Source organism: Gavia stellata, chromosome 2, assembly GCF_030936135.1.
Source record: "Gavia stellata isolate bGavSte3 chromosome 2, bGavSte3.hap2, whole genome shotgun sequence".
In the NCBI taxonomy this organism is placed as follows: Eukaryota; Metazoa; Chordata; class Aves; order Gaviiformes; family Gaviidae; genus Gavia; species Gavia stellata.
This window is the reverse complement of record NC_082595.1, coordinates 11,444,115-11,470,905: the sequence shown is the minus strand read 5'-3', so window position 1 is coordinate 11,470,905 and position 26,791 is coordinate 11,444,115. Positions and strand designations below refer to the sequence as shown.

The following is a 26,791-nucleotide window of genomic DNA, read 5'->3' as shown; positions in this document are numbered from 1 at the left end:
AAATAGGGATATAGTGGTGAATATATGTATACATGCAAATACATATATATGTATTTAATAGTATAATCTTTACTCTGCTACCAACATGATATAAATTCTAAAAAGAAATGGGGTGGTGGAGGGGGGAGCCATACTAGCAAGTGCCCTCCATCTGTTGCAATTAAATCTTGGTTGCAGTAGGTATTTTCCTTTCAAGAAAGATAGATAGGAAAGAGGAATTTTGAGACCACAAAGCCATTTTTAATAACTTCAGATTAGAACCTTGTAAATAATTGATTTCTGGTTCAGTCTGAAGTGAAAAATAGTGTGAAAAATAGTTCAAACTGAAAAGAATTTTTGTTTCCTGGAAAAAAACCCCGCGTATCTGATGAACAAAATTTTTTGTCCCCCAAAATAATTTAGCTTTAACGTTTTTAATAAAGTAAAGCAACAGTAATTAAGGGTAAACTTAGGTATCACTATAAAAAACCACAGGAGATCACTATATGAGCAGCGATTAGCATCTCCTTTTCCTTTTTTGTAAGTATTTAGGTATGCTTTTATCCAGAAATTGAATGTTTGTGATGTTGTGGTCAGGGCTTCCTAGACTAGGAGTGCTTGAATGTTCATTGCTTAAGAGCTGCATAGGTGCTAAAGAATGGATTTTTGAGGGAAAGAGAAGGTGATTTAGCAAGGACATGCTTATTTGGACATTGTATGTGTTTTGTGGGGCTTTTAAAACTATCAATAAAAGACAAAGAGGTGGAGAAGGGAAAGGAAGATGTTTTTGCAGGTGAAACAATGCAGTTAATTTGTTCTGTATTTTCAAAAAAAGTTTGGATCAATTGAAATAGGATTTCTGTTGAACATAAGTATTACAAAAGGTGCTCAAAATAAAATGCCATTGTATTTAATGACTAAAAATTTATTAATTAGAATTAGTAAAAGCTGAGACTAAAATTTGGATCTGATGGAGGATCAACTGACAATAGAACAGCTTTTTTATGATTCCTTAACAAGTACAAATCAGTCTATTACAAGGATGAAGCGGTTCACTTACGTAGTATGAACTTTCCCAATGCAGAGTTTGCTAGATTCACAGCTAGGAAAAAAGCACCCTGTGAAACAAAACATTGAATATTTTAAAGGTACTTGCTAAATTTTTGTGTGTTTTCAATAGGTTCTGGTATAAAATTTACCAAAGTCAGTGAAAGAGGCCAATGAATGGGCCAGGCTTTTGATTGATTGGTATATCCCATATGTGCATTGGTTATTTTTCTGTACTATTTTCTTGAGCTTTTGTGGCAGGGAGAGTAAAAACAAATTCCAGAAGGCATCAAAGATAAGAAGGTTGTTATTTATTTTCTGTGATGATAAGGGATGCTGTATCTGCATTTTACTCTCCTCTTTATTTTGGGGAGGAAGGAACAAGAATAAGTAATATTGGTAGAAAGTGAAAGTATCTTCCAAAGTTTGTTGCTGTAACGGGGTTTAGGCGGATTTATCTTAGCCCTACCTGTTGCTGGAAAGGAACCTTCATAGTCTTGATAGCTTGAAAGAGGATCCATGTTTTTTTGGAACTACACAAATCAGTTTTTAAACCTTTGGAAATTCATTCATATCTGAGTTTATAGGTATTTTTCTATTATTATTTATAGCCTATAATAATATTTTTCAGTGAGTAGATCTCTTACAAGATTTAATATAGTTACTTTGCAAGAGTGTTAGAATTTATTGTGGTTTTAGGTTGTATGACTGGAAGGGGGCAGCATCCTAGGTTGCTTGAGTTCAAGCCCTTGTTATTGCAGACAGACAGGTCATCCTGATCACAGATTTGTGAATTTTCATCTGAAAACATCAGGTTGTTTCATTTCCAACCTGAATTTCTTCATGACCAATTTATAACCATTTGTTCTTACGCCAGCATGACCCTTGAGCTTAATTAGTACTTACCCTTCTCAGGTGTTTGCCTCTGGGTCTATAAGCACTGGTCTTATTCCTCTCAACTGCCCTTTTGCTAGAATAAACCAACAACAATCTTTATGTCCAACTAATCATAAATGCCAGGCAGGAGTTATTTAACAGGAGAAAGTAAGAGTTGTTTCAATTTGGAGAGATCCAGCTGTTCAGGGGGTTTTGAAATGATAAAATCCATGATGAGGTACATTGTAAATTTTGAATTAAATATGCCTTATTCAGTTGCAGAGTGTTTTGTTGCTGTGAAGTGTTTATATTTGACAGCTTTTTTAGAAGATGTTTCTTGTACACGACAGTTGCCCTATTTTTTTCCACTGCTTCTCATTATATGGATTTTATATATTAAATATACCTTCTGTTACTGAAAAATCCTAATCCATTGAAACATCTGTGCTAATCTCTTCTGCAGAAACGTATTTTATTTGCTTCTGTCTGTGCCTGATACTATATTTATGTATTTTATTAGCTAATTATCCACCTTCTGATTGTATAAGAACAGTTCGTATCCTGTAAAGTTTAGTATTTTTTCAGGCATACCTTAAAGCTATTCACAAGGGAATCTAGTCAAAGGTAGACCAGCAAGTTCAGTGCCTTTGAAACATAGTGGCATGCTCACATGAGTGGGCCTGCAACTCTCTGGTTATCCCTAAAATGTGGATAAGTACGTGTCATGGTGAGTACATGATGCTAGTATGTTCCTTAAATAGGTTTCAAAGCTACACATGGCTTCAAATTTACAAGTATATTTACAAACGATCTTCCTCACCCAAGATTTCACCCTGCTCCTCACCTTCCTACATTGCGTATAACATCTTGCATTAGCAGCTATTATCCACAGTCCTGTTGCTGTTTGTCTTTAACAGTCCTGCGTTGCTGCAGTTCTCCCACGTAACAGGGAATTCCTCCTCACGCAGTATCCTCAGCCCCCTTGTTTATCACACCCTTCCTTCCAAGTTCAATACATGTTTGAGTGAGAAAGAAGCAACAGAACCAATATGGGCTAGCCAGAGTGTGGTGGTCACTGCGATCTGAGGCTGTACCTTTCAGATTTGATAGAAAGTGGTTATTGCATCAAAAGTTAGTAGCAGGGCTATACATCGTGATTTTGTCTGAGTATAGTTTCCTTAGGAAGACCTTTATTGATCCTTTCAGAGAAACTTTGCTTTTAGTCTACAGTGGTAGAGAAATTTTTGTTCACCCGCCTTGGAGTTTAGAATCCATTGTGATGTTGTTTATTTTTCTTCAAGAAATCCCCGTGGACCTGTTTTTAGTTGCTCTTCATTCTTCTCAAGCAAAGAAATTTTCCTGACAGTGAACAACAGCCTCCAGTATGATGTGATTATAAAAACATACAAGCAGTTTATTGAGTGAAATCTGTTTGGAAAAGATCAAAAAACCAAGTGTAATCCTCTTCACCACCCCATAGGTTGCTTTTTGGTGTAGAATAACAACAAACAATCATGGTTTAGATTTTTTTGATTGATTTTTTGAACATTTCAATGACCAAAACACACCTCTTCCTGCTAAGCAAATCTAGTAATTGTTCATTATGTATTGTCAATAACAAGATGTTTCCTGTGGAGAACTAAATTTATTTTTCTTTCTTTCTATAACATTCTCCATTTCTAACACACTGAACTCCCAGATGTGATCCCTATAATAAGGAATGGATGATGTAGACATTCATATGTGCTTAAAGGATTATTTTTTCTATCTTTACTGTAAATATCCAGAGTGTCCGAGAATTATTTTAATTATCTTTTTTTGAGTGAAGGCATTTATGCACGCAGTATATAAAAATGCTCGCTCTTGCACACGCATGTGCGTGCTCTCTCCACTTTGAGGACGATGGTTAATCATCTGCTATACATTGGTTTATGCATTGTGCTTAAGGCATTTGTTCCATGTTGCCCTTTGCGTGACATATCTTCAGTATTCTTTCTAATGGATGTTCATCGGTTTATAAACTCAGAAAAAAAGCTTTCAGAGTGGCATTTCTTTCTTGTGAATTCTTGGCCATTTTAGAGTTGAACTTCCAGGTTTTGTGCAAATCCTAATAGTTTAGGCCTATTGGTGACTTTAGTACTGTGTTCTTACGGCATGGTCTATTCAGGATCATATTTGGAAGTCTAAATACTAAAATTCATATGTATAAATACATCTTTAATAAATAGTAGCTACCAGTACAATACTTTAAAACCGCTAACGAAAAAATGACTAAGACTTGTCGGGGGGGGGGGGGGGGAAGACTCAAAAGAATTTGCTCATAGTATTTTATTTAACTAGAATTCTGCCTAAAAGGATCAATTTCTATGTGATGGTGCATAAATGCTTTCAGTTAGCTTGTAAAAATTATGTCCATCAAAGTAAGGGGCAATTATCTTTAAACACTGAGCACATTTTTATCTCGAGAATAGCTTGCTGAATTCATTTGAGTTAGTGGTGTAAAACATGGAAGATCAGAATTAGTCCTTTGACACAATAAGAAAGATGACTCTTGCGATTTCTTTGAAGAACATTATTAGGTGATTGGAAAATGGGGATCATGTTCCTGAGGCTACAGGAAAACTTGACAGTACTTTGCAAATGAAGTGGACTCCCTGTGTTTGGCTCGTTTTGCAGGATTTCACAGCAGTATTGGCAAGCAGCAGCCGTTGTCTTCTCAGTGTCATGGCTGCCTCAACTTGTGTGCCTTTGTGCGGTGTTCCCCGAGCACTGCTCCTGGCAGCTGAGAAGATAAGTGCTAACCCATGGCTTTCTCTGCTCAGGCCTTCATCGGGATATGGGGGGTGGGGAGAACCCAAAGATACCAAAGATGCAAGTTTCAAGAACTCAAATAGAAGCTGACCAGATGATAAGGACCTCCCACTAGATAAGTTCAGTCATCACAGTTAAAAATTAATTGGCTTTCCAAATCAATGCTGTTTACTCCTGTTTTTTTCTTATGTAAATATGTCTAATCATTTGTGGCAGATTTTGGCATATAATTAGTCTGTTCATCAAAGAAGCACTGGACTAGGCATTGAGAATGTGAGACTGTTTCAGTCCCATATAGAATAACCTTGATACTTTGTAGAACACTTTCAGATAGCTTTCAAGAATTTTTTTTTTTAACAATCACAACTTGTCTCAGGTGACTGCAGCCATTCTGTCATCTCAGGAGCAAAATGGTTGACCAATCTCAACATACGCTGCTTGGTTTTGATAATTGATTACTGTCATGGAGGGTGATACAATTATTTCTGTCACAGACTGAACAAGCCTCTCAAGCCAGCTATCTGGAAATGCTAGAATGTTGCCTCAACCTGTATAGAAATTCATCTCCAGTTACTTGAAAGAATCCAGAGTAATAGGCAATAGTCCTTGCAAGTTGCTTTAAACTCTATAACTAAATTCAGTACTTCAGCCCTTTCATGGGTTATTCGCTATCTCCACGGTGATCAAGAGAAGGATCTTTGTCATCAGAATGCTCTGCCTTATACCTTTGTAGGCGTGGGACATATTGCTGCTATTTGTCCATTGAAAATCAAGTCCAAGATCAGTTCAGGAAGCTTTCCACAAAGCAACAATCCAGGTGTGTCATTCTGCCATGTCGAGGCTAGCTAGGGTTGTGATTCCTGTTCTATCAGTAATTTGAAGAGTATAAAGCTTTTCCAAATGAAAAATCTGAATTCTCTGGAAACAAGCTTCTGACTTCTTACGAGTTTCTGAGAGCCCTTAGTTGAGTCTTTTACAACCACCACATTTCTCAATTAATTTGCATTCCTAGCCTTTATTGCTGGATTTTTTGGTAAGATACAAGAAGAATAATTTGATTCCAGTATCGCTGACAGTTATGGTTAATAGAGCTAGTAAAAATGCTATCAAAGTGGTACTTAGATACCATTTCTGGGATATGCTGACCAATGTGGATAGTCAAAGCATTCTGAATGTAATGCCACTGCCATGGCAGAGTTAACAAAGTCCACCTGGTCTTCAGGTTTTTAGAGGTTTAAAAAAAAAAGCCAGCAAAACCAGAATTTGAATTTAACATTAACTTTCAACTACCTTGCTGATATCCAGATGGGAGGCAAGTTCCTACTTCAGTAACTAGATCTAGTACCATGACCCTGAATGTAGGATACTGGGAGAATTCTTTGAAGTCAGCAATGTGAATAATTTCATCTATTTGTCAAAATCCTCAGTTGGTCACATAGCCAGAATAAAGATTGTTTGTGTCTCCCTCTATCTTAATATCTGTGCACTGAGTAAAATAACAATTAAAAAGTGGTATCTTTTGCCTTTAATCAGTTGAAAAAAGTTATTTAATCAGTTTGATCGCCACAATCTTTGATATTTGGGTCAGCAAATAATGGAAACTATGTTTCAGACATGGTATTACTATTTCGAGTGTGTGATGATGCTTTTCAGTCTCTAAAGTGCCCCCAGTCAAATGACAGGCTGCGAATGACTGTTCTAGATTAAATCAAAGTAATCCTCTTGAGCCATACTCTTATTTCCACAGAAAGCCAGTCCATCAGTGACAAACATATTGTCTAGAATTGTGTGTCTAGTTTTGATCATCTTTAAAAAAATAAAATGGAAAACAAAAAGCTCATCGATACATAAAGCTAGAAAAATGAGAATTTCATTTGGTATCTGTGAGATTCTCGGACTATCATTCTCTGTAGCATAAGTATAATCTCCCAACCTGGATTGCAATTTCAAAGAGCAGTAAGGAAAATAATCATACTGTAAAAACATACTGTAAATTTCCCAGAAGTGGCTTTGTAGGAATTACAAGTAAAGATAATCGAGGTTGTCACTAGCATGAAATTTCCACTTCTGAAGACTACAAGCTGCTGCTTAAATCTTCCTCAAGCAACATTTTCAGTGGAGATATATTCTTTAACTTAAGAATCCAAGTGAATTTCTGTTTCCCTTAGAGATACTGAGTTTCCCAACTATTTTATTTTCTTATAATTTGAATTCTTTCTTGTTTGCATGTATGTGTACACACAAACATCTTCTCATTTTTGTTATTGTCTTTCAAGGAAACAAGAAAAACACAGAAACAGTTCTCTCTGCAGGTTTGGGCGCCCTTCAGCAAAAGCATATGCATTTCTATTCCCCCCATTTCCATTGGGGGAAATCCTAATCAGAGATGTTGCACAAAAAGATTGTTACCTAGTCTGCAAATTTATAACTTTACGTGTTTGTGGAACTTTTAATTTTAGTTTTTGGGTCATTCTTCTCTTGGGCTTTGCAGTATAACGTAAGTTTTTCATTAGTGTTCTTCATTTCAGACTTGAGGATCTCCAGGTAATCACTTCTTTTATATACTCAAGCAGCCTGTGTTTGGTATCAGATAAACATTGCTGTTCATAGGGTGCCTTTAGCAAGGGATCCTTTTAGTCTTAGTGTGTTAGCCTCTTGTCAGGCTTGGCCCTCACATTGTCTGACCTTGAGCTGCATCTTTCACAGCTCCTGTGTTTCTGTTGGGCTTAATCAGCTGTCAGCGGGCCCCAGGAGATTCCAGCTTATCTCCACCTCTTGCCCTTCTTTGTGGTGTGTTTGATAGCTCTAAGAACTGAAGCAGATCCCTTCCCACTGCAAACACCTGGTGATCCTCAGATCATGAGATTAAACATGACCTGAACAAATCAAAAGGGGTACCACTAGCAAATTAAATTAGAGCTGTGTAAACTGTTAATCGCAAATAGTTTAACTGACAACTGCGTTATAAACATACCTTTAATGTTATGGATTTGTTCATTGTGAAAAATAATTACATGAATGTTTATGCAATCAAATACTAGTCCACGGACTGACTACTCATAAATTATGTGTACTGTTTGATCGCTGAATCTTTTTGTCTTTTCCCAGTTTGAAAGAGTGTAATCAAGAGAGAAAAGAGAAAAATTAAATTATTTGTCTGTCCCACAGTAAAATCTCCATGGTCTTACAAGTTTGACAGGGAGTAAAGAGGGGGGAGACGTGAGTGAGTCTCTGTAGGAGCTGTTAGCATAGCTTCATCAGGAGTGCAGGTAAAATGTATGCATTTTGTGTCAGATGTTCCTAACTAAATTGCTAGCACAAACATCTAGCAGCTTTTAGTACTTGAATGTTTCTTTATGCTACATGTCTCATCTCAGAAAATGGGATTCAATAATAAAAGGCCTCTTGCCTCTTTTCCTCCCCTCACCTATGGTTGTATAAAAAGCTGGTAGACTATTGCAGTGTCAAAACAGATTGCTTTTGTAAATGCTGTAAATTCCATTGTACATTCATTTCCAATTGCCTGCGCTGCTGTTCGGGTTTGCTGTGCAAATTTCAGGCCCGTTAAGTCTATGGAACAGCTAGATGACCTTTCATAATGTGGCAAGGAAGCCAAAGGTGTAATTTAAATACAGACAAATAAAAGTTATAGAAAACTTAAAATGTTTCCCTTTCTGTAGAGAATTAATGTTTTGTTCTGCAGAGCTGATAATTTTAAAAGCTTTTAGACACAAAGTACTAATAGCAAATTCTCATGAAATATGAAAAGCAACAAAGAAATCTTGCTGTGAACTTGTTCAAAATCTTTCAGAAAAATGGAATGTTGTTTTCCCATTATTCAGAATATATACATTTTATTTTGCCATTTTCATTTTATGACTAAATTATAGTATCCTAACGGTTGAAAACAAAAGTTATTTTCATAATGCTGTATTTTTCTTACTGGAAAACCCACAAAGGTTTTAATTTTTATTAAATTATTTTTTAAATTACTCTAAAATTGAAATTTATGCAGTATCATCATATATCTGTAAGGAGGTTTTATAGCTCTGTACATTATAGTATCTATGGTAAATTAAAGCTGTGCATAGAATTTATAAGGTTTTAGTCCCTTGACTGTAGTGAATGAAAGAATTATTATTTTTCATTTGATCTCCATTTTCCAATGTTTCATCTGTGAGAAAATGATGTGTTTTGTAAAATTCTGCATCCAGAAGGTTTTTTTTCTCTTGAGAGTAAAAAACAAGGTAGAGCAGAAGCATTTGATGAGAAATGTGAATTTTATCACTTTGGATACTCTGATTTTCAACTACATTAATAGTAGTTTAATAATCAAAACAATTCCATATTTGATGTGAAGAATAGTGTTAATGTTGAATGTATTTATTTGCTAAAGATTTTTTAATTGGAATTTGTGAATAGGAAATCCTGGTAATTTTTAAAGCATGCCATTCTACCCAAAATAAATATGTTTTATTTCCTAAAATCAAGTTGCATAATGGAAATATCATTAGCATATTTACTGTCATGTATGTGATTTAAGTTGACTTAGATATTAATACTGTAAAGTGTTAAGTACATGAAAAAAATGCACATTATACTTAACTGGAACGTGCTTCAAGCTATTAAGCAAAAAAACCAAATAATTACCTGTCATAAATTACGATGCTTTCCTAAACTTGAATCTTAGTGAGATGCCTAAAACTATATGTTTCAATGTCTGCAAGTACAGGTTATTAGTTCAAAGCTAAATACTGATATCTGTATGTTCTCTTAATTTTACTATACAGGACAGCCAGCTACAGTTGGAATTGGAATTTCCTCCTTAACATGTTGTGAAGACAGGTAGCTTTGTATGATTTCAAAAGTATTGGTTTTCTTTAAGGAAAAAAAAAAGCCAACAACAAAAACCCACCAAAACAAACAAACAAAAAACCACTAGAACATCCAGATTGACAACCATTTGAAATCAGGTATTTTTTAAAATCGCCAAAGCCTCAAAACAACAACGGTATACAGTACAGAAAGAAATCTTTTTTAAAAAAAAAAGAAAAAGGACCTTTTTTTTTAATTTGGAACTTGCTTCTTCATTTAATTCTTATTTTGCAACATCTTTGCTAAATTTTATTTTTATTAATCTTAATAATCTTATTATTTCAAACATTTAATATTTTTTGAGCATCATGGAACACTTGAGTTCTACCTTTAGAAACAAAAAGTTGATACTTCCTGCAGGTATTAGTATACAGAAAGAGTATCAATTGTTTAGTTTAAGGAACTGTTTTGTTAGGAGTATCGTATTTTGGAGGATGTCCTGTTTTCAAGTATGTCAGTCCTCACAGTTCTTCCATGAGTTAGGGGAAACAGAAGCAGAAGTAATGAGGAACGGCAAACATCTCCACAAAAGCATCTAAGTGTCCAGTATAGCACATAAGTGGGATTTAGATGCCAGAATTCAAAATTATAAAACTCCGTTCTTTGACATTCCTAGTTATTTTACACCCCTCTGTTTCCAGGGCTGAGTTCTTCAGGTGGTTTAAGTTCTCTTTCCCAGGAATGATCTTGATACTTTTTCAGAAGTATTGTAGCTTTGAAACATGTTTTTATAAACTATCTAGTGTTTAAGCCACTAATGAGGGATGTAGAGCCTCTAGGTTCAGTTTTCTCCTCCTCTCAGAGCAGAAGTAGGGGATGGGCTCCAGGCTAAGAGCTGGTCTGGATCCTGTTTGGTGCCCGGGTGCTCTCATCACCTCAACAAGCTTTTGCCTCAAAGTGGAACAGTAGCTTCAGGGTTCAGCGCTGGGCTGGTGATTAAGAGAGATTAATACTTTTATCTGAAGTGTTGGAGACCTGGATTCAGTTCCCTCTTTTGCGTACTCGGATTCAAATTTCTTTCCCTAACCTCTCAGTTGTATTGATACAGAAGTAGAAGAAAGTAATGTGCAAAAAGTTCTTTAAGAGATTAGTGGTATAACATTAACATTTAAAATTTGAGAGAGACATTTTGACAAGTAACATGCTGTGAATCAGATTTTTGTTGCTGAAGGATTGTCAGCAAGGTTTCATCTTTCCTGTGTATATTTTGAAAAGCAAAGAGAATCAGATGGTCTTGCTTCATAAGCCTACAGAGGCATGGTTTTCACCTGTGCAATGAGAAAAATGAACTTTTAACTGCCCTTAGAGCATGGCCACATGATTCTCTGTGATTAACTCCAGTTGGCTTAAGAGCTGAATTTATAAGCGGAACTTCAGGGTATAGAAAAATAACAGTAGGAGATGAATATGTAAGTAACAAATATCCTGTTTCCATGGAATTATGGTGAAGGAAGACAAATACATTTTGCATATATTATCATTGTTGCAAATACAGGATTCTCTGTGTTGTCAGAGGGCAGAGAAAAAGAGTATTGAAAATTCTTCTTAGGGGTTCAGGTCTGACATCATGCATTGTATGTGTTCACTTCCATTGGCACTAGGGACAAAAGAGTGTTCTTTTTTTGATTGCCAACTTTTGTACAATAGGAACGTTTGAAACACAAATACCGCTTAATTGGAATGGTTTTATTATATATTTGTTAAAAAGTGGTATTTCTTCCCTAGATAATACATGCAAAGAAGTCATTAAGGACAATAGTTTGGAGAATTAGTAATTAAGTTTTTGTAGAATGTAATCCATATTACTTTCATAATCCAGTGAAAAGCAGCGATTCTTGTAAGTGTTGATCAAATAAAATCCGCCTGACTTTGTACTGACTTTTGTACTGTCCTGTGGTGTGTACGGGGAAGGTTTAGGTCCTTTATGCAAAGCTCTGTGTTATAAAATTGAAAAGCTGGAAATTTGTAGTTTACTGTAGTAGGACAGGCCTTTGAAGCAAATATTTGGAATAGACTTTACCTAATTTTTTTTTGCTTGTATTTACTGTTAATAATGGTTTTTTGGAATGGCTAAATTGACAAAAATAGGTTAGAGATTTAGGATTAATATCCTGGAGGCGACCTCAAGAGACAGCTCCTTGCATTGTGGCCAGATCATCAATACCTTGACAGTTCATCTTAGTTCTTAAAAATCTGCATTTAAGGTTTTACAACAGTCCTTACTAGGCTATTCTGGTGCTTCACTGACCTTGAAAGGCTTTTGCTATTATGGAACCTTAGTCCTTTTTTTCCCTGCTTATTACAATACACACAGTGTTTACAGAGGAAGAGAGGGAAGAGTTCTAAAAATAAACTTATGTAGACATATTATTTCAAACAAATAGTAACTTTTGGTCTAAATAGTACATTTCCCACAGCAAAGCTACAGTATCCAAGTGGCCTACAGATAGATTTACAGATAGATTGAATGCAGATCTGTTTGGAGATGAAAAGCATCTGGTACCATTATAATACTGTCATGAGATGAAAGCTTCGTTGTAGCTAAGTATATTCATGTTGTACCAATTAGTAATTTCAGTGTTAATATTTTAGATTTGGCACATGATCATGAAGCTTATATTTTGAGCAGGTAAAAATGTAACTTCTTGTCTTGCTTTTTCCTTATGCTTTTCTTAGCACTATTCTTGAATTTTGACTACGTAAACAGAAAAAACCCTCTAAACAAAGACTTGAAAATCTGTTCTTTTCAATTCTAGTGCAGCTTACGGATTTAACACAAAGTCAGGTTACTTACCAACAGACGTGATTATCACAGAATACCTTGCTTAAAACAATGAATGGATTGCCACAATGTGAACAATAAACTTTGGGCTGGAGAAAATACTTTTGAGAAGACGTCTAATAATACTCAGTGTTCCTGATTTTAACTTTGTCCTGCAATGAAAAGTCTTTCTTCAGTTGTTGATCTGATCCCTGTTGATTGCAGCTGTCTTTTTACCTTCCCCGACTCCTGTTTCTTCTTCTCTTCCTCGTAGGATCTTTCTGTTTTCTTTCAAAAGAAAACTGACAAAATACAACTTCACCTTCCCCTTTTTCTCATGTCTTCTACCTACTTGCCCTCAAATTCTTTTGTTTTCTCCCTTACCATAGACCCAGAAATTATACTTTGGTTTATGTTGTTTAACCCTGTTTTTACCCAGTAACATCAGTCTGTCTTCTAATCTGCTTCACACCTCACTGCTTCATTTTTCATCTTAAAGTCTCACTTTCTTTTGTATTAGGATTTTCCAGTTCATAACTGCAAAGCAGAATATTTTTAAAAATATGTTTGGGTCAGCATGAAACAAAATGGGTTGGAGTCTTTTTTTTTTCATGTGAAATGGAAAACAAAATATTGTTTAGATTGTTTCTTCAGTGAATTTGGTTGCTTTATTTTAATGTCTTTAAACTTCTGTCACCACAACATTTTGTAGGAAGGACATTCATAAGTTTATTATACACTAATGATTAAACAACATGCTTTTGTTTAATTCAAACCTGCCACCTGTCTCAAAACTAAAGGCAAAATATTCTGTTTTAGAAAATATTGTAGCAAAACATTTACGTTAGACCCTCTCTCCACATTTTCATCAAGGCTACATCTACCAATTCTTTCTGTGCAACAGTTCTAAGGTACAGCCACTTAGTTGCATTTGCATCCATTTACAGGTCTCAAGCATCACCTAGGTCTTCTCATCCCACCATTCAGCTGGTGAAATCATTTTCTCTGGCCTTGACAAATGCAGTCTTGTCCTTCTCACATCCACTCAGGATTCTGCTGTAAAGGAATGATATTTCTAGCCCATCCTTACATAACTTTGTAATATCACACTTGTTTCATTTTTCAGTTGTTTTCCCCCTTCCCTATTATATCACACAGAAGCTACATGTCTTCCCTTTCAAGGTACTTAAGGACTCATTCCCTCTCAGTCATCACTCATTTACTATTTACTATTTCTAGCATTCTGAAACTTATTCTGATACCCACTGTAATCAGTTTAATTCTGTCATAAGCTGATTTAGACTGAGTCCCTATTAGAACGTCAGTAAACTGTACAAATAAGTCACAATTAAGAAAAAGTGCTATCGTCACCTTCTCTCAGTACAGATGTCAAAGCCCTTTGATGGTTTGTGAGGGAGTGTTACCTAGCTGCTCGCTTTGTGTTACGCCTTTTTTGTGGACTTGCAGCACGATCACAATCAAATTTGAGACCTAAGCTTGTAAAAGTGTCAGGTTGATTGTGGTTAAATTCCAGGCCCAACAAAATAGTAAGATGAATAAGCACCATAGGGATAATGTGTTAAAATTTTAAAAGACCAGAAAACTCAAGTAATAGCTGCAGTTGTGACAGGCTGAGGCTTTAAAGTGTGCAGTGTGTACTGTGACTGCTGAATTGAGTCAACTTTCTTTTAAACTTTCCATTTTGTATTCTAATGCTGAAGTTAGGAATCAAAAGTTTCCTGTTTTGTGAGTGCCAAGAACCAGAGAATGAATGTATACTTGTAATTCATTTTCAGCAGTTTACAATTTGCAACCCATTTGAAATTTATTCTTGGAATTGAATAAAGAACCTTTGGAGAAATAACCACAGATTTAAAATCCAGACTTTGCAGCTTGGGGGATGAAAGTCAGAGAATTTTGTTGAGGTCCTTCTTTAGTAGTAAGAATACATTTGCTAACAACAGTCCATGTTTATTAATGAGGAACTGGATTGCTACTTGAAACTTCTGCCAGACTTCTTAGAAATGTTCTATTGAGAAGAACTAGTTAAAATGTTCGTATGAAGGATATTACTGTAGGTTCATAATTTCTTCTTGTAGGTATCATGTCTTCTATAATTTGAAATTCTGTACTGCATTTGGCATTTACATCTCAGGTTAAGTTACTTGCTTTTAAAGTTAACTTTTATTTTGATGTGGATTTGTGCTGTTGAGGTTTTAGGACTGATCTTGCGCCCATATCAGCTGTTGCTGGAAATGATAGAGACATTTGGAATCTGGAAGAATCAGATTCACAAAATCATCATGACTCCTTGAAAGAGTTCTGCCAGATTCCCAAATGAGTCAAGCCATATTTGAAAAATCTGTGGATCCAATTTATGTTTTTCCTGAGAGAATCATAAAGGGATGTACTGATAATTCAAAAGTCTCTTCCCAGCTACCAAGCAAATTGCCCTGCCATTGGCTGGGTTCTGTCCAGTTTTTAATTTTCAGTGGTACAACTCTATGTGCCAGTGCATGAAATCAAGAAATGAAAGTAGGAACAACTATGGTTTGATTAGTATTAGTCTAATTTTTTTTCTTTTTTTAAGGCTAGTAATAAAAATGAATATTAGAAGCTCACGTCAAAGATGTGACATGGTGAGAATGCATGAGAGATCTGAATTTTTTGGAAGCTTGCAGGGTGGAAATTAAAGCATTACTTGCTGAGCCTTAGGATGGCATTCTTCCTTTCCCACCCAAGACAAAGGTCTATTGCAATTCTGGATCCCTGGATCAATTAAATTCCTTGTAAGCTAATTTATTCTAGACAAAGTGCATTTTTCTAGTTGCATGTGTTCTGTTATTTTGCTACTCATAAATTCTCAGTCTAGAGAATAACCTTTACCAAGGATGAATATGAATTTCCTGCATTTTATTATCTTCAAGTTCTACTAGTGTTTTCCATTTATGGAAAGTAAAAGATCCAAGGTTTAATGTTCTACAGGATGCTGACAAGTTATGTTACGGGTCTTATCTTAGCACTTGAAGTAAATAGGGACCATAAAGGCTGCTCTTCATCTTCTGCTATTATTTCTCCTGAATTATGAAGCAACAGAAACACAAAATTAAGAATTATTTTAATTCCAGACTGCTTTAGTCTTTGTTACTACTAACATGTGCTAACTGAGTATATATTAAGGATGTACATTTCTTACTGGGTGATGGGATGGAACTTCTGTTACTGTCAGTGCATTGCTTTCCTAATTTTCTATGCATTATTCTAAAAATTGACTTCCCAGTAACATCGTTGCATAAAATACGTAGAACTTTTTATCTGTTTTATAGGGTTGTGACTCTCAAATGAGCATGTCAGAAGTGTCCTGCAGTGAAAGTACCTCCTCTTGTCAGTCTCTGGTACATGGCTCAGCTCCAGAAATCCTCATTGGCCTCCTTTATAACGCTACAACTGGAAGATTATCAGCAGAAGTGATAAAAGGCAGCCACTTCAAAAACTTGGCAGCGAACAGACCACCCAGTGAGTGAAAATCTTTTTTCATCCTAATGCTTCTGTACTGGCGGGGCTCTCGGTAGCAAGGACTTCAATCCTATCATTTAGTCTTACCCAATCAAAATGAAACAGAGCAATCATCAACTAATCTGTTTCATGTTTTATATTTCTAGTCAGTTGGGAAATAGCAAAAATCTAAAATTCAAAATATTAATTGTAAGTTGACAAGACTGTTTTAATTTTTCATGATGACTGACTAATAAATTACCTTTATCATAATGATTAATTGCTAAATTACTAATGCCTCACATCACAGGCCAAGAATAAAAAGTTACTGTTTAAAGAGAAAGTACATGCCAGCTAATATTAATATAAACACTCTGAACATTTACTGCTGTTCCTAGAGGGCTTGATACTGCAGCCTTTAATTGCTTATGTGCCTTTGTATATGTGGTAGTAATATATGTAACTTGGGAATGTCAGTGGAGACAACAGAGAAACAAACTGAGACCTTTGGCATATTTACTGTGCAGAAGGCATGTTCATCATCGGAAGGGACTTGAACTGTGTGTTCAAGCATTTGTTAAAAAATACATTTGTCTGAAATATCTGTGAACTTTATATACTTCTAAATCGGAGCCAGATGGAATGTCACACACACAGAATGTTTTTACTGTCTCTAATTCTTTGGTATAGCTTGAGAAAGTTCAGTAATGAACTTCTTTAAAAATTGCTTTTTTATTGTTTTTTAGATGATGAGTCTGATTTACGTAAGTTGTAGCCAGACATACTTACCTGTTCCATTTGATTTTGGTCTGGAGGCTCAGGTTTTAGCCCCTCTTTCTGTTTCTTAATCCCCAGATTTGTGTGGCACTAACAGATTATCTGGCAATACTGGTTTATGTAGCAGGCTGCTAACATTTTATAAGTGGTTTGCACATCTCACTTTGTCTTCAGAGTTTAGGAAGTAAGCCAAACAACTTCAGACTGATGCTCTCCTCTTTCTTTCTTGACCCATGTTATAGTCCATTCATTAATTACATTTGGCTCAGCCTAACTCTGCTTTGGTTTCTCTATACTTTTCACACTGATGGAGCCAGACTTTGTGAACATGGCCAGAGAAGGAAGGCAAAAGAAGAATCTCTAATACTTTTGTGTAATTAAGTAGCTGCCCCAGGGTCACCTATTTGGAGATAAAACCCAGAAATAGATGGGGAAAGCTGAGAAGGCCCAAGGACACTGGGGTGGGGGAAGGAATGAACAGGAGAGAAGACCTGGAGAGAAGGGACCGTGTGCTCCCTTAAAGCAAAAACAGTAGGTGGCTTATGCTTATCTTTCTGGAATCTCTAGAGAAAGCCAATTTTTTCTTAATATTTAGAATATGCAAGTTAGATGGGTGTTCAGTACCTGTTTTGAAGACGGATTTGTTTTTTCCCGGTATGTTAATTCCCAAAATGTGCTCTGTGGGCCCATGCTGTCTAGCTAACAGTTGTGTGTGTCACTGGGGTCAAAAATCTGTTTCAGATTGCAAGAAAGCAGCATAGAACGTTGCACATAGCCCTGTGATACCGTGTTCTGTCTAACCTTTTTGGAGGGAGGATCTTGTGTGTTACCCTTTTGTCATCCCCTTTGAAGGATGCAGGGAGGTTTTGATATTCTTCATAGTAATAGTCCAGTTCTGTTTAGGCAAAAGCGGGTTTGGACTTACATTGTTTCTAGAAAGCTGGAAACTAATGCACTTTCTGGGTCTTGTAAGACTGTGCACAGAACATCGTGGAATCCAAATTTCTCCTGTGGGCTGTTTTGTGCTGTCCCCGTCCCCCCCCACCCCATCCTCTCCTCTTCCCCACTCCCGGCAGTGGTAGCACCTTCTTGTACACTCCTGGACCCAGGTGCGTACATACCACTGCCATTTCCTAACTCCCTGTCAAGTACATCATGGACACATACCAGCCTCTCTCTGTGCCATCATTTCCACAAAATGAAAACTAAAGCCCATAGGGATGAGAAACTATGATAGGAAGGGAAGCAATTATTCTTTCCTACATGCAATCCTTTCTGTGGTGTAGGAGTCGTGAACCTATGCAATTTTTGTGAAATGCTTCTGCAGCAAATATGGATTGAGTCCTACATTTCTGCTTCTTAGTAGTACATACTCCTCTGCTGCATGTTTATATGTTATGTAGTAACTCATTTAGCAACTGAATACAAGCAAATAGGCCAAATCCTGCAGGCAATAACAGTTGATGTTAGAATGTGTCTTGGTTTCTCTGTGTGATGGTTAATATTTTGTCTGAGAAAAAGATGCTTCTTAGTATCCTTTAAAATTTTGTTAAAACAGGGTATGAGCTTTTGCACATTAAATACATGTGTGTGTATGCATGCACACACACATTAAATCCATAAATACATGGATTTCAACAAGTGAGATCTTTACGTTTTAAATAGAGACCCATTATTGAATTTGAGATGTAAGCATCCCTCAGCTATTTTTAGAGATTAGATCAGAGTCATTCTCATGCCCAAGTCCATCACTACTCAGGAACTAAACTATTGCAATCAAATATCTGTAACTATAAAAGCTAAGGGCAAAACCAGCTTAGTTTTCAGTTCAGTGATTTTTCATTTTATTGCTTTTAATATATGAAGTATAATTACTGTGTGCAGTTTTTTTCTTAATATGCTGGAGTTTGCATGAAAAAGCATAAGGTTTGATAAAAAGGATGCAGTGATTTTTACCCAGTCTTCTATAACCTAATCGTTTGTGTGATTCTTTCTATGTTGAGTGTGCTTTAGAACCCAGTAGCTATTAGTGCTAAGATAATCCATTATGTAAGCGGTGTAATTTTTGTTAAAGATTACACAAAAACTGCACAAAATTTTCATTTCATGAAATTCTACCCAACAATCCTTTTGTTCAGTCCTTTTTCTGATCTATGCTGCTAAGGTTTTGTGTTCTTCCACTCCAGTGAATAGTGTTTCCTCTTAAACTTTAACCTTTGATCCTCTCTCACCCAACTATTGACATCTGGTCATTATTTCTTTTACTGCTTTCCACCCCCTGTTGTCAGACGGACTGTTCTGTTGTCTAAAACACTTGATAGGTGGACAGGTTTATATAATCCGAGGTGAGTTCCTGTAGAAACTAATTGGATGTTGTCTTTTTCATGCAAAAGAAAACTTGCCAGCAGTAAAGCTATCCACAGCTGCCTACCATATTGGTTTATAAAAGTATATGTTTATTATTTGTGTCACTCTCTAATGCAAAAGTTGCATTTATCTCTGATTATGGATGTTGGGATTTCAGTGTACCTGCAAAGTGAAAATATGCAGTGTTTCTTTTTACATAAGCTCCAATCTTTTTATAGTATTATTCATTAACATGAATATGACAGGAATAAAGAATGAAACACCAGATTGTTTTATACAGTTTTATATTTCTTAAAATCAGTTAACGTCACGAAATGCGCATCCTTCTGCAGGAGCATGGCTTGGTGCTTCTAGTCAAATGAAAACAGAGCTTTAAAAATAAAAGGTTTATACCCAAATACTAACACCCAATGTGTGCTAACCACATTTACTTGCATCAGCTTCTTAAATGTATTTCCTAAGAGTACTGTACAAGCTATATTTTAAACAACCATATTAAATTATGCAAAAACTTACCTCTCTTTAAAGGTGTATTAAATGTATTCCTTCATTAATCTAGGAATTAAGAGGGTTTTTGTATTGTGTAAACTTCCACCTTTGAATGCACTTTGCTACATTTTGGTCCTTAAATAAAATTGAAAAGCTCAAAGTGAGAACCACATCCATGCAGAGATTATTCCTACGCATTTCATTCTGGCTGTTTTGATATCATCACTGCATATAAACGTTGATTTTTTTTCTGTTCATTAGTTGCCTTCATTCTACTTTGTTTATTCTTACTCTCTGAAAATTCAGTGGTATGCTTTACAGTGTTGTGGCTAGTTGGAGCTTGCTAAGTGTTAATGCATTTTAAGTTTGTTTAGAACAAATCAAGGGGGGTCAGCGGGAAGAGGATTATGAGGTATACCTTTAACTTAACCCATAGTACTGAAGATAGATAGTTAATTTGTTATTGTGTTTGTAATATTTTGCTTACTTGTCATCTTTTCATGTGTCTAAACTAAGCTGTGCTCAGTCAGCCTGGTATACACCGTATCGTTGTGTTTTGTAAATATCTCATTCTCAAAAACTTTTGTTCTAAGATATCTGACATTCCAAAATATGACTTATTTTGTAGATACATATGTTAAGTTAACACTGCTGAACTCGATGGGGCAAGAGATGTCCAAATGCAAAACTTCAATCCGCCGAGGACAGCCGAATCCAGTATACAAAGAAACCTTCGTTTTCCAAGTGGCACTGTTTCAGCTTTCAGATGTGACGCTCATACTGTCTGTATATAATAAGCGCAGCATGAAACGAAAAGAGATGATAGGATGGATTTCCTTAGGTCTCAACAGCTCAGGAGAAGATGAACTCAATCACTGGACTGAAATGAAAGAATCTAAAGGACAGCAAGTATGTAGATGGCATACTTTACTAGAATCCTAATGGACTAATCCTAAAGTGCAGTCGTGGTTTTAAGGGAGTTTGGTCTCTCAAGATGATGATCGTCCCCAGTCACAATCAACAGATTTGTTGTGGAAGTAGAAAATGAAAATTGAGGTCAACATTCCATCGTAAAGAATGCACAAATTGCAAAATGGCAGGATTTGATGTATAACCTTCACTTAGTGTCAGACACTTCCGTGGTGTCAGAGAAGCCTTGCTGCGCACACAGATACGTTAGCGGTCCCTTCCCCGTGCACCTGATGCTGTGTTTGTTTTGTGGTTTTCAATTCAAGAGCATTTTATGTAAGGGTCTCCAAATTAACGTAAGCTTCTCCTTGTGTACTTTTTGTATTGCTCTAATAGTGTAGCTTCTGACCTGCCTCCATTCAGATTAAAGGTCAATAATTTGCACTTTGAGAAAAAGTTAGTGATCTGTAGAGCAAAATTAAAAAAAAAACAGTGGTGGAGAACAGTTAGTAATATAGTAAATATGAATATACTGTTGTTTTACACTGAGTTTCTTTCCAGGAGCTTAGTACAAGTAAGATTTCATTTTTTGATATGCAGTTGGTTTGAAAAATACTAGCATTGGGGCATGAGGTGAATTTTGACATCAAACTAATGTTTCTTCAATCTGTGACAGGAACGAGCTCTATATATGGCATAAATTGGGGTTTTCCCTCTTGCCTGTACTTCTGCCTAATCCAAAGAGACCAGATCATTAGTTTGGTCCCTTCCAAATCTCCTTAGACAGGTTGTACTGTAAAACTATGTAACTTTCTGTTGAAAGCACTTCCTGTATTCATGTATTCCAATGTAGGAAGCTCATAGAGCACGACTTTACTAAAATGTATTTTCGTTAAACAAATTGATATGGATTTATTTAAAATGGCAGCAGTTGGAAGTCAGGTTGAAAGACTGTGAAGGAGGTGGCAGCAGTTGAACTACTCTGAATGAATGCGAAATACTATGGCTTTGGTTGAAATACGTATCTGTTTGAATCCCTTCTGAGCTGTTTTAGGGATTACCATATGCTATTTGTTCGAAGTAGAGCGCAGACCGGGAGTTTTTACCTTTCTTCTTGGAGAAGAGAACATCAGTAAGTTATTTTTCTAGTGATTTGCCAGCAATTGAATGAATGTTCATACCCAAAATAGAAGTTTGCTTTGCTTGTGTTCAAGTTGGGAAACAGCTTCCTAATGACACAAATGAGAAGCCGCAGTATCACAAGGAAGTTTGCCATCAGATAAACACTCATGACTTCCACCAAAATTAGGGAAATATCAGTGCTTCTGAGATTCCTATTTGTCCCAAATACTTTAACTGGAATCACAATAATTTACTGACTGCTGAATCTAATTCATATTACTGAAATTGTGGATTATTGAGTAAACATATTTTTAAAAAGCTTCCCAATTCAGATATTCTTTTTGCCTGTAATTATAAGTTTCATTTATTTTTCATTGGAAAGCAAGTGATTTTTTTTCATCTAAATGATGGTGACGTCTTACTAATATGGGACCTCACTGACTATTGTAGCACTTGGTGGGTAGAAGAGTGAAGTTTTGGATTTTGTTGAGAGAATTAGTGGTAGCCTAGAGTGTTCTCATTAGGACAAATGTTTTTCTCGTGAATTTCTTTATAATACCTTTGAACAATCCTGGCTTTAGGGTATACAGACAGTCAAGTACAGTGAGATAGGAAACAGTGAGTATGCTACAATAAAGATATTTCATATGGTTCCCAAATTCTGGCACTACTTAACAATTTCATTGAGTCCTTTTTAAAGGATATTGTAAATCCACTTCTTCATTTATTTGGTGCCTTTTGAGGGGTTTATTTGCAGAGCCAGGCTTTCAGTTTTTATTGTTTTAAAGATTTAAAACATTATTACAGGCCTTTTTTTTTTTTCCTGGTATTGCGCTGCTGCTTCATTTACATAAGCTTTATTTACTAAATACAAATAGTGAAAAACTTTCTTTAAATAGGAATGGTCTTGCAGTAATACAATACAAGTTGTCTCTTTCAGTCCTTTTTGTTGCTCAGTTTGTGAAATGTAATGTTGAGCATAGAATTTAATAAAAAATCAACATTAATGTTATATGCATAAGGAAGATGCTCAGATTTTCCCAGTCCTTTCAGCTTTCTGTATAATAGAAACACTGACTTAGAAGCTGTTCAAAAGCAATTTTTCAATGGATGTGGAAGTGTTTCTACTCATTCTCTTTGTGGATATTTGGATGCTCTTTCCTAAAGCTGGAAGTTGTCTCTTGATGGTTGTCTCTTTGTACAGGTTTTGCTTTATAAAATAATGTACAGTATTTTACAGCTAGAACTGAGCAAATTAATTCCAGTGGAGAATATACTTAATATCACCATTGAACAAATGAAGAAGTCAGTTTGGAAGGTGCAGCAAATAACCTCTTACAGAACCAAACTAAACTAAAGTGTGTCATGACTTGGGTTTCTGTTTGTAGGTGGCATTGCTTCAGTTTTTCATGTAACCATTCAGATTTCTGAGACACTGAAATCTTAATTTAGACACAGCAGAGATTTGTAGTAGTCTGTGTTGGGCACATTTGGGAGGAGGAATCTCTTTCTAAATCATGTGACTTTTCCCAAGGTATCCAGGTCCAGTCTGTGCTTCGCAGAGGGCTTACTTGGATTTATACTGTACAAAGGCTGGGAACTGAATGTATCAAGAATGGAAATGAAGGTTTAATTTTGAGGCAGTAGAACATGGATTTGCCATGCAAAACCAGTCACACCGATAATTGGATTTGCCCTGGGATTTTTATGAATTAGTTATAGTATCAATAGCTGTCATGTTGTTTGTTCTTCCTAGATCCCATTCTTATGATTTGTTTGTAATTTTCTTTTTCATACTGCTATATGCAAACCTATACTTTTGTATTTGAAATCTGCCTTTAGATGTTGGGGTTTTTAAACCCTGCATAAGGGCTTATACATACAATGTAGTTTTGTGCATTCAGTTAGGTCTTGAGTGTGGAACAGGATTTCTAAAGAACAAAGTATCGGAAACAAATTTAGAGGCATTCGTGTTTTCCTCAGAGTTGTCTGTGCTTTTTTTTCATAGCTTTTTGCTGTTTAACTTTGTTCAAAAGTACAGTAAGTACTTGGAAGAGTTTATCAAATTAATTACGTTTCTGCGTGCCAATATATCATGTAGAGATTACAATTGAATTGAATCTGTTTCCTGTCAGTGTAGCCTTAAATAATTATAGAACAGTGACGTTCTTACAGATTCTATTCTTGAAAATACCGCATCCTTTCTGCATATGATCTATTTGATTTAATGTTTAGAACATTTCACATAAGTCTTCTTAAAGTATTATAAATACGAAAGCATTGGTTAGTTCCTTTCTGTGGTAAGGGTAAGATTGTGAAGGGCAGTACAGGCAAGCATGAAATCACTGTGCAGAAGGATGAGAGGTTGTACAGCGTCCGCAACACATCGCTGTCTCCCACATATGTGGAGGCAAGGCAAGGAGTCAGCAGAGCCATGCTTCTGTTCCCATTCAGCCAGGTGGCACAGGGAAGGAGGATAGTGCTGGTAAGATTCAAAGCTTGGTCCTCGTGGTGCTGCCTCATGCTCAGGACTTAAGACATCCACATTTTAACAGTGAGGTCTGACTGCAAAGGCAGAAGTTAGGCAAGGTGTAAGTTCTGCTATTGGAGAAATATAACATAACTTCTAAATCCAATTAAAATCCTCTAACCTCATTAACAGTTAGATTTCAAAATATGGTGAGCCCTTGGAATGAATGTATGTGCTCTTACTGGAGCTGAACATTGTTTATCAATGAAGAGAATACTTGAGCTGAAAACAGATTTTATGGCATTTACTGTAGGAGATATTTTCACCTGTAAATTTTTGCAGCCATTCCTGATGGCAGATGCAGTGCCAGCATCAGTACCTTCCCATTTTTCACATCTCTGGAGCAATTTTTTATGTTGTCTAAAATTTGTGTTTGTTACTGATTTATTCTCTTTTCTCCTTAATGACTTGCTGCTGCAAACTCCCCAGCACCCTGAGAAGCTGTCTGTGGCAGTCATTGGACCTTAGAAGTCAAGGGCTCTGCACCTCTTACAATAAGGTACTGGTGCAAAATTTCTGTGACCTGTCCAACTCCCTAAGATTTCTGAAATGCAAACCATCAGTTTTAATGAAGCGGAAGAAGAAAACTTTTTTTCTTTGAAGGAGACATTTTAATGTAGGAATTGAATACAGATCGCTCTTACACATACAAGTTCTAACCAACAAGTCTGCAGTAAAATCAGAGAATGGGCTTTGAGGGGAAGTCTTTTGGCCTGAGCTGTTCCAACTTGAAACTAACAGCAGAATGCCCTTTCATTTAACTGAGAGTTGTATTGAGCCCTTTACTTATTCATCGCACTTTTCTGGAGGAAAGAAAGCTGTCCTGTTTAAAGCAGTCTTTAGAATTATAGCTTGTCACTTGTAAGGCAGACTGACTTCCTCCTGAAGCTGAATTCTCAGTAACAGCTAAACATCCATTTAATTCTCCTACTGATCTGCATGCCTGCCTGCCATTAATGTTAATGAGAGGGCCCATGGGCATCAACAGGAGAGTAGACCTGACCTTGAAAGTGTGACGTGCAATAGGATCAGTAGGTTAGAGCAGTGGTACAGCATAGCACCTGCAACACAATCAAATGTGATTTCAATTATGAATGGAGGTAAAAAACCAAATATCCGGATACTGTCACAAACTCGTTACTTAATCATTATCTCTTATTTTTGTTTCTTCTTTTCCTCAGCTTCTGAAATATTTTTAAAACTTAATATTAAAAATGTTAAAACAATCCCCAAACATCTTGACCATTTTAACTGGGACATTCACCAAAGTTTATTATTAGAATGAGCCATCAAGAATGTTTTGTATTTTTGGTCTATTTAATTCAACTGCCAGATTTTGTAGTGCATCACAGCTGGATGTCAGACTACTTAGTTCTGATGGTAGTTTTTGAGGGGAAAGTCACAGGAACATTTACTTGTCAGTGAATCAACACCCGACGAAGAGATGTCATCTGAGAGCAAGAGCGTTAAAATAAGAGGCGGCTTTGTACAACAGTAGCGACAGTGACTCGAATTCCACTCTTGGAGCCTTGTGGTCCTTGGAGGGCCCTACTCAGAGAAACAGTGTCACGTGAACTGTGGGAGTTTATACATTCAAAGCAGCACAGGTCTGTGTGAGCACTCCGTGGCTTCTAACCTAGCATATTTTACAGATGTAAGCAGGGTAGATGGTGTTTATTTGCCTAGGGTGAGTACCAGCTGGCCTACAGTGACATGGATTAGTTTCGCCTTAAGAACTTATCACTGCCCCTCCTTAAGTTCAAGCAGGGTTTCTTCCTTTCTGCAGACTATGCAGAAATCTTATGCACCCAATGTATCTGCTTATATTATGCCTACCTAAATATGGCACAATTGTATTAATGCTAGCAACCTTAGTTCATATATAAAATGGTGTGACTGAATTAATGAATTGGTCTGATATGTGCTGGATCAGGTTTTGCTGTGCAGGCTTATGCTGGTATGATATAGAAATAAGAACCTTATGCAGAGGAATGTTCCAGGAGTCAGGAAAGTGAGTGGTATTGCTCCTGTATGAATGAAGAGCAGAAAGAGCTATGCCCAGAAAGTGGGCAAGGCCAGCCTAATGGCAAGAAGAATTCATTCACTTCCTTGGAAGCATCTGCTGTTAGAGCTGGTATAAAGCCTCCAAAAGCTGCCTGTCTCTGAGGATCTACTCAGGAGACCAGTATAAGTAGTACCATACCACTGAAGGAATACCTCATGGACATTCAGGGATGTAATTAATGTCGTCCTTTTTCCTCTTCTGAGGACAAGAGTCTTGCCCATTGTATCAAGTTAATTTTTTGCAGTGTTTCGCAAAACCCGTGGACATTCACTGCATGCCGAGGGTCTAAAGCGGATTGCTTTATAACTTCTGGTTCATTTCCAAAGCATGAGTTTGAATGAATTTACAGAATTAACTATAGAAGCATTATCATAGCTTTGAGATGTAATCTCTAGGCCATAGCGCAAGCAAGGAGCAGGGCTTTGAACAAGTTTTGATGGTAAATTTTGCAAATGGCTTCTTACGACATTTTAAGAAAATTTCTAAGCAGTTGAATGTATTAGGGAATATGTACAAAAAGGAGATAGAGCAATGATCTTTTTGTACTATACAGCTAGTTTGCTGTCCTTTCCAGCAAACCACAAGGTTCATTAGTGCTCAGTACTGTTTCGTCTACAATAACTGTTTTTAATGTGATTTTCATGACAAAGTGTAATTAGTGAAACCTTTTATTAAATTTTTCCCTTTC

General features: G+C 36.3%; 1 protein-coding gene across 2 annotated transcripts in view; it reads left to right on the top strand.

The window, feature by feature from the left end:
* Window positions 1–20,419, top strand: part of SYT14 (synaptotagmin 14) — a 56,563-nt gene extending 36,144 nt beyond the window's left edge. The window contains exons 5-7 of one of the 2 annotated variants that reach the window (XM_009812374.1): window positions 15,676–15,865; window positions 18,910–18,966; window positions 20,106–20,419. In XM_009812374.1, coding sequence (XP_009810676.1) covers window positions 15,676–15,865; window positions 18,910–18,966; window positions 20,106–20,419 — 561 coding nt within the window. The remainder of the gene's footprint in view (window positions 1–15,675; window positions 15,866–18,909; window positions 18,967–20,105) is intronic. The other variant, XM_009812375.1, reaches the window with a different exon arrangement.
* The last annotated feature ends 6,372 nt before the right edge of the window (window positions 20,420–26,791 follow it).